This window comes from Rana temporaria, chromosome 1, assembly GCF_905171775.1.
Source record: "Rana temporaria chromosome 1, aRanTem1.1, whole genome shotgun sequence".
Lineage (NCBI taxonomy): Eukaryota > Metazoa > Chordata > Amphibia > Anura > Ranidae > Rana > Rana temporaria.
Genome location: NC_053489.1, coordinates 313760212 through 313775441, shown reverse-complemented (window position 1 = coordinate 313775441; position 15230 = coordinate 313760212). Strand labels below are relative to the sequence as shown.

Here is a 15230-nt window from a genome sequence, read left to right as displayed (position 1 = left end):
TTAGCCCAATTTTTTTTTATATTGCGAAAGATAATGTTACGCCGAGTAAATTGATACCCAACATGTCACACTTCAAAATTGCGTCCGCTCGTGAAATGGCGACAAACTTTTACCCTTTAAAATCTCCATAGGCGACGTTTAAAATCTACAGGTTGCATGTTTTGGGTTAGAGGAGGTCTAGGGCTAGAATTATTGCTCTCGCTCTACCAATCGCGGCGATACCTCACATGTGTGGTTTGAATACCGCTTTCATATGCGGGCGCTACTCACGTATGCGTTCGCTTCTAAACGCGAGCTCGGCGGGACGGGGCGCGTTCCTGGCTCCTAACTTTTTTAGCTGGCTCCTAGATTCCAAGCAAATTTGCCAAGCCCTGTTTTAAAGACACAACATGCAGTATAGGCTAACAATTAAAGTAATAAATTAAAACTTTGTATGCAAAGCAGTCAAAAAAAATTCTGCTGCGTTAACTGGTGCATACTAAATTTTAAGGCTCTGTTCACACTTATGTAGGTGTGAGGGAGCACTTGAGCATTTTTGTGTTGCATCTAGGGCAAGCCCATACATTTTAATGGTATGCCCTGTGCACAAGAAATGCGAAAAATAAGTGCCTGACCCTTTTTTGAAAGGGTCCCTTTGTTACCATACATTTTGGAATGTGCGCATTAGCAGGGTGTGTGGATGCCATTTAGAATTATTGGTACCGCCTTGCGTATGCAGAAGGGTGTTTTTGTGTGTCTTGGGAAAGCGCACAATTTTGCACGCATTTTTGGAACACTCCTGTGAACTTAGCTTAATGGTTTGACCTAATCACAAAGGTTTTTGATTTTGCCTGGTCATAGCAGGATTAGGCTGAACATTATTTGCAAGATTTATTTTCTTTGATTTGGGTTCCTTAGACCTATTTAGACTTTCCATCTCTGTTGGCACATTGGGCTTTGATAACAGTGCCAATGGGAATACTGATGTTTTGGGACCAGTTATTAACCACTTAAAGCGGAGGTTCACCCATAGAGAACACATTTTCCCCTTAGATGGATGTTCGTTTTGTCTAGTGGAATCGGCTAGTTGTTTTAAAATATGACCTGTACTTACCGTTTACGAGATGCATCCTCTCCGTCGCTTCCGGGTATGGGCTGCGGGACTGGGCGTTCCTTCTTGATTGACAGTCTTCCGAGAGGCTTCCGACGGTCGCATCCATCGCGTCACGATTTTCCGAAAGAAGCCGAACGTCGGTGCGCAGGCGCAGTATAGAGCCGCACCGACGTTCGGCTTCTTTCGGCTACGAGTGACGCGATGGATGCGACCGTCGGAAGCCTCTCGGAAGACTGTCAATCAAGAAGGAACGCCCGCTCCCGAAGACCCATACCCGGAAGCCGACGGAGAAGATGCATCTCGAAAACGGTAAGTACGGCTCATATTTTAAAACAAATAGCCGATTCCCCTAGACAAAACGAGCATGAAGCTAAGGGGAAAATAGAAAAAAAAACGAATTGGTTGAACTCCCGATTTAAAGCGGTCCTCCACCCTAAAGTGGAGTCCCGCTGATCGGAACCCTCCCCCCCTCCGGTGTCACATTTGACACCTTTCAGGGGGGAGGGGGGTGCAGACACCTGTCTAAAGACAGCTATTTGCACCCACTTCCGGCCACACGATACGGGCGAAAGACGGGCATTCCGTCACATCCCGTCTGTCGCCCGTTGTGTGCTGGGAACACTCGGCTCCCAGCACACAGCGTGTGAGCCAATCGGCGGGCGCAGCGCGACTCGCGCATGCGCCGTAGGGAACCGGGCAGTGAAGCCGCAGCGCTTCACTTCCTGGTTCCCTGAGCGTGGATGGCGGGGGGAGCAGCAGAGTGACGAGCGATCGCTCGTGCTCTGCTGCGATCGGCGCTGGACTCCAGGACAGGTAAGTGTCCTAATATTAAAAGTCAGCAGCTGCAGTATTTGTACCTGCTGGCTTTTAATATTATTTTCCCGTGGCACATCCGCTTTAAGGACCGCCTAACGCCGATATACGTCAGCAGAATGGCACGGCTGATTGTTAAATGCCCAACCGTGACGTGGGACCCGATCACCGCCGGAGTCTTGCGATCGGTCCCTGGAGCTGAAGAACGGGGAGAGGTGTGTTTCTTCACAGTGACACTGTCATTGATCGTCTGTTCCTTGATATAGGGAAAGACGATCAATGACGTCAAACGTCCAGCCCTGCCCCCTACAGTTAGAAACACATATGAGGTCACACTTAACCCCTTCAGCGCCCCCTAGTGGTTAACTCCCAAACTGCAATTGTCATTCTCACAGTAAACAATGCATTTTTATAGCATTTTTTGCTGTGAAAATGACAATGGTCCCAAAAATGTGTCAAAATTGTCCGAAGTGTCCGCCATAATGTCGCAGTCATGAAAAAAATCGCTGATCGCCGCCATTAGTAGTAAAAAAATAATTATTAATAAAAATGCAATAAAACTATCCCCTATTTTGTAAACACTAAGAATTTTGCGCAAACCGATCGATAAATGCTTATTGCGATTTTTTTTTTTTTTTTTTTTTTTTTTTTTTATTTTTTTTTTTTTTTTACCGAAAATATGTAGAAGAATACTTATCGGACAAAACTGAGGACATTTTTTTTTTTATATTTATATATTTTTGGGGGATATTTATTATAGCAAAAAGTTAAAAATATTGCATTTTTTTCAAAATTGTCGCTCTATTTTTGTTTATAGCGAAAAAAAATAAAAACCACAGAGGTGATCAAAGCTCTATTTGTGGGGAAAAAAGGACGTTAATTTTGTTTGGGAGCCACGTCGCACGACCACGCAATTGTCAGTTAAAGCGTCGCAGTGCCGAATCGCAAAAAGGGGCCTGGTCCTTTACCTGCATATTGGTCCGGGTCTTAAGTGGTTAATGTAAGTCCAGAAAGTTGATTTTTGCAATGGACATGCTGTTAGCAGTCACAGATATCTCCTATCAGCATTCCAGGAAATGTGCATTGTTCAGCATTCTTTTCAATAACATAATCATTTGTAACATTTCTATATTTGTATATTTAAAAAATTTTCATGTTATTGATTTGGTCATGCGCCTGTGAGAGCCGTGTTTTCCCAAACAGTATCCATGCCTCCGTGTGCAGTAAGTCCCATTTACAGTATGTCTACTGGGAGCAGTGACTGCATGAACAGCCTCAGCTCCCAGTTTGACAACTGTATAAATGCCGGTGCATGACCCAGAACTCGCACTGTCTGCATTTGGGGAAACACCCACACAGATGTCAAATTTGGGAGCAGCGGCTGTGTACATACTTTCAAAGCTGCTGGCTCCTGCTCTCTCATTGCTGCTTCCCTGAACATCCAGTCTTCTCTGGAAAGAGTTGCCAGTGGACAGTGGAGTCCCCAGCCAGTCTGTTAGCTTAGAGAAGGAAGGAGCAGGGTTATGGGACTGTGTGATCTATTGATGCACACAGTGTATGGAGACACAACTCTAATACCTGTATGCAACGGTGGCCCCCATAGGATGCTGCAAGAGAAAGAAGTCACCCTGATACAAGAAACATGGGGCAGCACTTATGGTACCAGTTTAAACTCAAAATAGGCAAGAATTAAAGGATAAAACTGAGTGTTTAAGATCACTTTAAAATAAGCACTTTTACTTCCTCCTATGTTTTTGTATCACTTCTGGGTAGATCTGAGTAGATCACATGACTGGACTTTTTGTTGCATTTTAACTACATAGACTCGGATAAAAAAAAGAAACACTTTACATTATATACCGTAGTACAGTAAAACCTTGGTTTGAGAACATAATTCGTTCCAGAAACATGCCTGTAATCCAAAGCACTTGTATATCAAAGCATTTTTTTTACAGGGTATAAAAGAGAGGCACCTCTAATGCCGTGTACACACGATCAGGCTTTTGCCTGGCCAAATAACATCGGAATTCCATCGGAGTAAAATAGAACATGTTCTATATCTAAACTCCTATTGCTAGAGAGTGATTGCTTTGCCCATGGATGGCAATCAACATCCTTAATAATTACAGTGCCACATCCTGAATAATAATCTTGTCTTGAAACTGTATGCTTTTTCTTATTTATTAAAAATATTTTTTACTTTTTCAACCTATATCTAAACTCCGACGTAATTCATCGGAATATCCGATGAAAAAACTCAGATGGGGCTACACACAATCGGAATATCCGATAGAAATAGTCTGTCAGACTTTTTCCATCGGAAATTCCAATCGTGTGTACAAGGCATAAGTGTAGCAATATGTTGCTAAATGTTGTACCTTCATTAATTGTAACCATATTGCTTCACTTAGACGCTCCTCTATTCTTTTTTATACTCAGTTGTGACATGACGCTACTCTTATATCAAGACATCACTTGTATATCAGGGCAAAATGTATTAAAACATTTTGCTTGTCTTGCAAAACGCTCTCAAACCAAGTTACTCTCAAACCAAGGTTTTACTGTAAATGTTTATTAAAAATAACTAAATAAGACTGTCCCCACAGTATCGGAAGCTTGCCTGTATACATGTCACATAAAAGCTGTTGCAGTTCTAGTTCTCATTGATGTTTCTTAGCTCAGAAGAATTAAAAGGACATATTGAGCAAGCAATATAGAAGAAATGCCAGAGCGGCTAGCTATAATAACGGAATATAACTTGTATTCATATTTCATAAGACCTAAAACCATTTTTTAGTATAGTATTGGTAACTGCAGAGAGTCCTCAATATAGGAATGAACCTCTTCTGACAAACCCAGCAACCATAATAATTAGCCTTTGACAAATGAGTCATAGCTGCTCTTTGGGGAGATACCAATTTGTTTCCTGTCAGCTCATATACATTCTATGTGCACAGCACCATCTAGTGTTTGCTAGATCTTAACATAATTGTAAATCTATTTTTATTTTTTTCATAGCATGTTATACTTGCCAGCATTGTGTTTTTTTGCGCAGAGCAGCCCTGATCATCCTTTTCTCGGGTTCCCCACTGTCCCCTCTCCTTTTCTTTGTGTGCCACCATAGGAAAGGGCTAATTATGATGGCACACATGTGGCTCGATCCTGAGCTGTGCTGTCTGTGTCCATAGACACAGACAGCTCAGTGCCGCCCCCTTGTCACAAGATTTGATTGATGGCGGCGGTAGCCAATGGTATCAATCTGCCGTGTGAGGCAGGGGCAACGGAGGAACATAGAATTCGATAATTACTACAATGTTTTATGTAGTTCTCTGATACAGTATTTCTTGAGGAATGTGGAGAGAAGCTAAATATTACCTTTTTTTTTTCTGCCCTTTTTAAGGGTGGACATATCCATTTCAGTCATGTGTTTAGTCCACACTTCAATACCAGATTTCATCACAGTACTGCAAATACAAAATAAAATTGCAGCTCTCTGTCCAGAGAAAATGTAGCTAGCTGCCAGAGGAGGAACTCCATCCCATAGTTTTACAGGGGTCAGCACACCTCCCCAGGGAACACTTAACCCTTTGATCACCCCCTAGTGTTAACCCCTTCCCTGCCAGTGACATTTATACAGTAATCGGTGCATTTTTATAGTACTGATTACTGTATAAATGTTAATGGTTCCAAAAATGTGTGAAAAGCATCCCATTCGTCCGCCGCAATGTCACAGTCCCACTAAAAATCGCAGATCACCACCATTGCTAGAACAAAAAAATCTATCTTCTATTTTGTAGACATTATAACTTTTGCGCAAACAAATTAATAAAGCTTATTTCGATTTTTTTTCAAAAAATATGTAGAATACATAAGGGGCTAAACTGATGTGGAATTTTTTTTGTTGGGATATTTATCATCGCAAAAAGTAAAAAATATTGTTTTTGTTTTCCAAATTTACGCTCTTTATAACCCGCAGAGGTGATCAAATACCACCAAAAGAAAGATCTATTTGTGGGAAGATGTCAATTTTGTTTGGGTACAAGGTCACACGACCACGCAATTGTCAGTTAAAGAGACGCAAAGCCATATTGCAAAAAAGGGCCTGGTCATTAGGGGGCGAATCTTTCCAGTCCTTAACCACTTCCCGCCCAAGGTATGTTTATGGACGTCCTTGATTTGAGCGGGGATATCTGAATGATGCCTGCAGCTACAGGCATCATTCAGATATATAAGTAAGTAGGCTTGGGTTTTCCCTGGGCATTCCCCAGGTTTTTGTTGATATCATTCAGAGATAGTCTTTTTGTGCACCGTAAGAATGATCATATCGGCTGTTCCGCCGCTTGATTATTCTTACAGGTGGTGAGAGGTAACGACCCCCCTCCCGCCGCCCTCCGGTGCTTCTACTGACTCATCGCTGCGATCGGTGAGTCGGAGAACAGATTCGCCGGCCCCGGCTGCCTACCATAGAGATTTCCGGTGGACCAGATGGTCGCTGGAGTCTCTATGATCTTTCGGAGGCCGGGTGCGATGTTATGACCTCACGCCCGGCCTCTGCAATAAAAAAAAAACGGCACTGCCTCGGCTGGGAAGCCGTGATCGTTTTTATTTTTTTTATTTCAGGCTTCCCAGCCTAGAGGTGAGATGTGGGGTCTTATTGACCCCACATCTCACTGTAAAGATGACCTGTCATGCTTATTCCTATTACAAGGGATGTTTACATTCCTTGTAATAGGAATACAAGTGATCAATTTTTTTTATTATTTTAAAAAAAAAGTGTCAAAGTAAAAAAGTTTAAAATAGAATTAACAATAATTTTTTATATGTTTTTAAAGTGCCCCTGTCCCCGGTAGCTTGCACGCAGAAGCGAACGCATACGTAAGTCCCACCCACATATGAAAACGGTGTTCAGACCAAACACATTTGGTAATCTGCTGTACATGTGGATCCCCAAGCATTGTGAAGATCATATATAGATGCAGCAAGGAGCAGGAGCCTTTTAAACAAAACAGCAGTAACTTGGGAACCGGTTAAATAAATTATTCATGAGACTCTTTGCCTAACTACCAATGCATTCCAGTCACATCAGAGTAAAATCATTAGAATTTTATACCAAGCGATGTTTGTGAAATCAATAAACAATGCTTTTCTTTTTTTTTTCTTCAAGCCATCTGATGCCTTGGTCTTAGGAAAGATTAAGAATGTGGACTGTGTGTTACTTGCAAGGTAACGTCAAAGTATATTTTCTATATCATGTTCATAAAAAAAAAATGCAAGTTATACAAGTCTTTCAAATATTTGACTTTATTATTTTTAGTCAGGTAAATCAATTTGATTTTAGTATTTGAAATGTACTGCTTGGAGCCAATAGTTGCCAGATCCATTTAATTGTCCAGGGTTTACTGCAATGCGCATGAAGCTGAACAGCAGGATAAAAAATAAACACGTGCCAATTAAAGGCATTTGAGGAGGTGCACACACACCCCTCTTCCCTTCCTAGGAGGAACAGAGCTTATCCAGATCATCAGTCTGGTGGATTGCAAACTCTGAAGCATTGAAATATGCTGTAATACACGTTTGTAAAATAGTACATCTATTTAATTCCAAAAGCATGTCAAAAAACACTTTATGAACTTGTAAAAAAAATGTAATAAACCTGAGCCAAATCAACTTTAGTTTTCTGTTAATTTATTTTAAACAATTTGCTAATCATGAGTATATCAAAGGGTAAGAAGCCATAAAAGTCTGGGCATACGGTGTATGTAAATACTGACTAACTAACCAACTAAGAAGTTGATGCATCATCCTGCCCTCCCCTGATGCTTAAAAGGGTGAGATGTGGTACCCAGTGGGGTCGTTCAATAGCTGTTTAAATGAAAGTGGTAAAAAAACAAAATGTAATATACTACAGCTTACCAATCCTTTGATTTGGTGGCTGCCTTAGCTTTTGTTTTTTGGGCTCTTTTTTTTCAACCTGGTGATTCTGTCAGTAACATCCTTTATGTCCTTAAGATGTTTTTTTGTAGATTTTTTTTCACAAAGAAAATGTTTTCTTCCTGTTCAGGTGGTCACTGTTACATTTTAAGCTTTTCCATAACTTTTTTGCTGATCTGTGAGAAATAGTGGACTAAACTGCCTCCATAGTGAAAACTGAAGGCTGGTACAAAATTTGCAGGAAGAACACCTCCCAATGGACTGAGAGGATATGTGTTGGTAGAACACTGGAACCCAGGATAGGCAAATGTCCAACTTTAAGAGGCAGCTCGCTGTCCACCGTAGGTGTCCTATAGGCTCCCTGGAGTGCAACAAAAAGATAATTGAGTCCAGTAAGATTTTGTTTTTATTAATAAAAGATAAAACATCCTAGGCATTTTGGGGGTCCTTCATCAGAGCTTGAATGCTTATATACATTTACAGAAATACTGGACAATAGTTGTAAGTCTGTACATACTTCTTTGGGTCGTTAGATCGAGACCCACCTAAACTGACTTTTCCAAAGCACATTGCCTCTCTAAGTGCCCAAATATGGCAAATATGCCCAAATATTGCCTCTCTTCCAAATGTTACTACATGTGTTTTCCTAATGTTTTTCAAAGTGGTTGAATCAATTTTGTTTTTCTTTCCTTTTTTTCAGACATGGCAGGCAGCATACAATTGCTCCAACAAATGTTAATTTTCGCGCCAATATTTGGGCTCTGAAAACTGAAGGCTGCTCTCATATCCTGGTCACTACGGCTTGTGGATCACTGAGAGAGGAAATTCAACCTGGGGATGTTGTTTTAATTGACCAGTTTATTGACAGGTAAATGTAGAAAGTTAAAAAGATAACAACTTTTTTTTTATTAAGTGTAGAAACTTGTTTACATTTGTGTCCTAGATCCTGTAGAATTTAGGCTCGGTTCACATATATGCAAATTGTATGCGTTTTGAACCACATCCAATTCGCATGATATGTGAAATAACATTGATTTCCATTGAAGGTGTTCACATATATGTGTTGCATGCACAGTGCGAATTTAAAAAGAGTCCTGTGCGTTTTCACAGCACTGCGATGCGGTTCAGGTGTGAATTTCAGGCTCATTGAGTTTTATGGAAACACTTCTGAATCGCACATGTGTTTAGTTGCGTTCAGGATTTCAGCATAGATTGCTCTCCTACTACAGGAGTTGACACCCTTTATGTATTGGCCAGCACTGAAGTCGCAGCTGTGGCAAAAATCCAGCCTTACAAATTTGCATCAGAAAAAAAAATGAACCACTGACCAAATGTTTTTTTTTTTTTTATTTGCAGTGAAAACGGACATACAATTCGCACCAGATATGTGTGAACCCAGTCTTAGCAATTTGCACAGTATTTTGTTACCAGTGTGTTAATATATTTTCTGTTTTGATAGCGGACTAGTGTTCCTGACTTCATAATACTGTCATTGAGCACCAGACCATGCTATGATGCCAGCATGACAAAATTACTAATATCTGTTGCTAGATGTAAACCTGTGACTTGAGTGAAATGCCTAAGCTGGTAATATAAATGAATTGCAGACACCCAGATCTGCCTGAACATACATAAACATTTCTTCTGGAGCTCTATGCAAGCTTTAACCCTTTCGCTGCCAGAGCCATTTTTTTTACACATGTTTAAAAAATTATTTTAGGCCTGAAGATTACACAAAACCCCAAACATTATATATTTTCTGAAAGCAGACACTATAGAAAATAAACTAGCAGTAGTTCCAATTTTTTATGTCACACGATATCACTGCAAGGTTGAGGAAACGCAATATTTCAGTAAAAAAAAAAAAAAACATGTGAATTTTAGGGCAAACAAACGCAATACGTTACCGGAATGTTTGGTAAAATATAAAGGACGAGGTTATGCCGAGTAAATGGATACACAACATGGCAAACCTTAAAAAATAATTGTGCCCTTAAAATGGCGTCAAGCTTCAGTACCCTTTATTTTCTATAGGCGACGCTTTAAAGGCCCCCCTATAGGTATCAGTTTAGTGTTACAGATGAGCTTTTGTGTTAGAATTATTGCTCTCACTCCGGCGTATGTGGCCATATGCAACATGTGTATCGCAATCAAAGTTTTCACATGTAGGTGCCCCGATGTATGCGTTTACGTTCCTGCATTTGTATGTGGGGGAGACTTGGGTGCAACTTAATTTTTTTGCCCAAGAAATTTTTTTTTTATTTAACTTTTTTTTCCATCACATATGGGACAAACTGACAAACGGCCCCCTATGTGATGATTTCTTGGTTACAGGTTCTCTTAATTGAGATATGCAGGGTTCAAAAGACCCTGCATGTCTCCCCTGTATTCCACTAAATGTTTTGCAATGCAGATCGCATTTCCAAACATTCTTTCTCTGCAAAACGAGCCGGGGAGACCGAGAACATGACCCGGAAGTGACGTCAGAGACGTTGCTTTCCGGGTGTCTGCAAGAATAGGAGGAGAACGGACGTGTATCCGCTCTTGTCCTTCCTCTCTATATGCCGGCAGCTGCCATGTCCCGGGCCCGCTGATGGGCAAACGGAGCCCGGTAAGCATGGTGGTGGGGGGGGGGGGGGGGGGGCGGTACCAGGGGTGTGTGAGAGCGATCGGGTGGCAGCAGCGCCACCCGAATGCTCTCACCTGACAGGCAGGAGTCTGCCTGTCAGTTTCACACACAATGCCGGTGGCTGCAGTGGTGTGTGCAATACCCCCCCACCGTTACGGACCTGTCGGTGAAAGGGTTAAAACCCAGAGCACTCAAATAGAAGCTTCAGTTTCAAAGTTGCTTGTATTTCAATTATTTCTAGCCTACTCCTATTGGTCTGAACTAAAACTTACATTGTAAAGATCCCCACACATTTACTTATTTGAACTCTGTGACACTTATTCACTCTGCCCTGTGAGTACTGCTGTGTCACACATTTCGCAGAGCCTGCCTTTAGTCTACAGAGATCATGAGAGGAGGAGGTTCAGGAATCACAGCTTGTGGGTAGAGAGGTACTAAGGGAAATGTAGTCCTTGGAAATGGAGTGGTGGTGGTGCTGCCTCTAAAACAACTCTTATTCAATTATGCAATGCTAACAACACAGGTAAAGTTAAGAAACCTATAGCAACCAGATTTTTTTTTATTGCTTACATCACTGAAAGATGTACTGTGGTTGCTATATACTTTGCTATTTTCCAAATAAATACGTCTACAAATCTCTTTGCTACCTCTTCAGCCGAAGATATCCCTTCTTTTTTGATGGCACACAGTTTGGCTCATACAGTTGGTCAGTTGCATTGCCTAAAGTGGTTCTCAACCTCTCAGGTGCCATGACCCCTTGATAAAATTTCCCAAGTTGTGGGGACCCCAACAGTAAAATTATTTTTGTACAGTGGGTTGTCGGCACCCAAGGCAAGACCAATAATTTGCGCCCCTAACCCATGGACATTTAGCGCTCCCAGAGTCCCTTCCACTTGTACAGTGTTAAAATCCCTTATGGTACATTTCAGGATGTACCACTCTCTTTGTTCTCCTTTCTTTCCCTTTCATCTCTCTATCCAAAACATTGTTTTCCTCCATCCCTCTCTCTAGCCATCTTTCTTATTATTTCTCTTCCTTTTTCTTTGTTCCTCCACCTCTTTTCCTCTCCCTTCCATGTATTCTCTATTTTTATTCCTTCTATTATCCTTGGCGGAGGGGGTGGGGTTAGTGGCAGTATTGCAGGGAGTTGGAATGGGTAGCAGTGCTGGGGGGAGTTCTGATCAGCCAACTTGGGTGCTCTTGATCAAGGTCATCTGCTGATCTGAGAACTGTACTGGGGACTTTTAATGGGAACTATATTTACAGTTAATGGGAACTATATTTACAGGTAGTGTTACTCACTGTGTCTCTGACTTTGTGGTGTCTCTTAGCAGGAGATAGGGTCTTCTCCAGCCCCTCCCACTTCACATTCCTCACCAGTCAGCTGACCTCTAGTCTGTGCCCCCAGCCACGTCGTGAACTGAATGGGCAGCTGCAAAGAGGCTGAGTGGGTGGCCGCGGGCTCCAGGGACAGCCCTGCTTTGCCACTGCAAAAAGGCCAGGCTTCAGGAACAGCCCAAGATTTGGTGACCCCTGGCAAATCATTCCGACCCCAGGTTGAGAACCACTGCTCTAGCAGCTCCTCAAATGATCTCGGAAACACTACTATGTTTTTATGTATTAGTTGTTTGTACACATGTGTTTCCATGAGGAATAGACGTTGCTCAGTTGCAGTGATTTTTGCAGAGCAGCATGAGTGAATAGTTCCTTAACCACTTCCCGCCCGGCCTATGGCCGATTTACGTCCGGGAAGTGGTTATGAAATCCTGACAGGACGTTCTAGAACGTCCTGCAGGATTTCATGCCGCGCGCGCCCGTGGGGGCGCGCATCGCGGCGATCGGTGATGCGGGGTGTCAGTCTGACACCCTGCATCTCCGATCTCGGTAAAGAGCCTCCGGCGGAGACTCTTTACCACGTGATCAGCCGTGTCCAACCACGGCTGATCACGATGTAAACAGGAAGAGCCATCGATGGCTCTTCCTCACTCGCGTCTGACAGACGCGAGTAGAGGATAGCCGATCGGCGGCTCTCCTGACAGGGGGGGTTAGCGCTGATTGTTTATCAGCGCAGCCCCCCCTCGGATCGCCACCCTGGAGCACCAGGGATGCCCACCCTGGAGCACCAGGGTGGGCAAAAAAAAGTCTAAAAAATAAATAAAAAAAAAAGCATAAAGAAAAAAGATGCCAGTCAGTGCCCACAAATGGGCACTGACTGGCAACCTGGCAAAAATAAGTGCTGCCACCCCAGTGTCCATCAGCGCCACCCCAGTGTCCATCAGCGCCACCCCACAGTGCCCATCCATGCCCAGTGCCCACCTATCAGTGCCCATCTGTGCCACCCATAAGTATCCATCAGTGTCGCCCATCGGTGCCGCTTATGAGTGCCCATCTGTGCCGCCTATGTGTGCCCATCTGTGCCGCCTATGTGTGCCCATCTGTGCCGCCTATGTGTGCCCATCTGTGCCGCCTATGTGTGCCCATCTGTGCCGCCTATGTGTGCCCATCTGTGCCGCCTATGTGTGCCCATCAGTGCCGCCTATGTGTGCCCATCAGTGCCGCCTATGTGTGCCCATCAGTGTCGCATACCAGCGCCGCCAATCAGTGCCACCTCATCTGTGCCCGTCAGTACTACCTCATCGATGTCCATCAGTGCCATCTCATCGGTGCCCATTAGTGCCGCCATATCAGTGCCCGTAATTGAAAGAGAAAACTTATTTACAAAAAAATTAACAGAAAAAAATAAAAACGTAATTTTTTTTTTAAATTTTCAGCCTTTTTTTAGTTGTTGCGCAAAAAAAAAAAATCGCAGAGGTGATCAAATACCACCAAAAGAAAGCTCTATTTGTGGGGAAAAAAGGACGCCAATTTTGTTTGGGTACAGTGTAGCATGACCGCGCAATTGCCATTCAAAGTGCGACAGTGCTGAAAGCTGAAAATTGGCTTGGGCGGGAAGCTGCGTAAGTACCTGGTATGGAAGTGGTTAATCAGGTGAGAAATATAAGGCATTGATTTAAAAAAAACAGTGAGCATACTGCTACTTTAAAAATAGAAAAAAAAAATCCCTGGCAAATTTATGAAGCCTAGCATTGTACTTAATACTGTAAATATTTTCCACTTTGCTTGCTTCATTATTGGGGTAAAAAGGGTATGGGAGTCGCATGATCTCATGAAATCATGTGACCAAGCTGTTTTTTGAGTTGTATAGAAAACAATCCAACAGACACCATAGGCTTCACAATGCAATGTGCATTTTATGAATGACATGTGTTGTGTAGTAAACACTGCAGTGACCTGTGGGTAGTGTTATCCGCTCTTATTATAAATAGCTCCTTACATTTCTCACAGGTAATTGGACCTACTTTTCAGTCCTCAACACTGTTATAAAAAGGCAATCTTGAAGTAGGACACTGCAATATCAAGAAGGAAAAAAGCATTGAAAATAAACCAGTGCTAAAAGTTAAGCCACAGAACAGTAGAAGAGTAAGATATAGGAAAAAACAACTGTTACAATAGCCCAATGATTTCTAAAAGTTAATCTTTTCCCTTAAAATTGTAACTCGGCTGTTACATTTAATTCTAGCCAAATCATGTTTGGTGTTTAGGACCTCTGTCAGGGTTTTATTACTGTCTGGGTCTTTGCTGGGTAGATATCCCCTCCTTTTCTTTCCAGCGACCACGTGCTTTGGAGTGGACTGAAAAGTGAAGACGGTCCCCATGTGGAGAAAGGACGTATCTCTATCACATTCTGTATGTCTCCCTGTTGGAGAGAGGTCCTTTGTCTGTGACCACCATCACTGGTACAGGACATAAAATAAATCCTTCACAGATGGGAATAAAAACTTGACGGAGCTTCTAATTTTTTTGCCCATTTTGTCCAAAATATTTGACATTTGAAGATCAAATATGTTTTCTACAAGTTGTTATGCTGGTAACAAATAATGAAATAACCCATACTATCCACTAGATGTCACTATTGCAAAATACTTTGAAGGCTGATGTGATGTTGGCAAAGCCAAACTTTATTAGAACAGAGTAATTTTCCTTTCAATTACATTTAACCAATGACCTAATGGATTCTATTCAGTATTGAAAGGTAGAATTCTTGGTTCTTAAGGTCAAGCTTACCCTCTACTTTTTGGGGCCATTCAGACTATCGCACTCAGGTGTGTTGCACTAACACATGTTGTATTAGGCAGCCTATTCATATGAATGAGCTGCCAGAGCAGTCTAAATAAATGAAAAACCTCTGCTTTTTACAAAGCAGAGCACTCCAACACACAGTAATACCAAGAACCCTAGCAAATGAATAATCAAACTTGGAGTAATTTTACACTAATCATTGTTTTTTTTTACAAATTGCTGCTATACTAAAAAAGCTCACCCGTCCAATTGACCCCATCTGCTACTATGACATGACAAAGTAGAAGCACTTAGTCATGTGGCTGGCATTAAAGGGGTCCTGAATTTGGTTGAACTTACACTTATGCAGATCTTGGGCCACTAACAGCTGTCAGAACACCTCATCTGTATGATTAAAGGGCATTAGCACAGGGTGCATTGCATTAGAGTGCTGTTTGCAAAAGTTCTATCTTCGATTCAATCTATAGGCAAAAGATGTAAAACGATAAAAGAAATGTGTGTTACTGTCTTGTTTACAATGACACTAAATGTTTTGTTGCTAATACAAAGTTTGACAAAGATATTTGCAATTAAAAGATGAAATTTAGCTATAATGATGCTATTTCTGTTTAGCTTTATTGAACT

General features: G+C 42.0%; 1 protein-coding gene across 1 annotated transcript in view; it reads left to right on the top strand.

Annotated features, from left to right (window-relative positions):
- The window catches only part of LOC120945088 (methylthioadenosine phosphorylase), a 48297-nt gene that overhangs the window by 11843 nt on the left and 21224 nt on the right, over positions 1–15230 (top strand). The window contains exons 3-4 of the mRNA XM_040358955.1: positions 7071–7129; positions 8538–8705. Coding sequence (XP_040214889.1) covers positions 7071–7129; positions 8538–8705 — 227 coding nt within the window. The remainder of the gene's footprint in view (positions 1–7070; positions 7130–8537; positions 8706–15230) is intronic.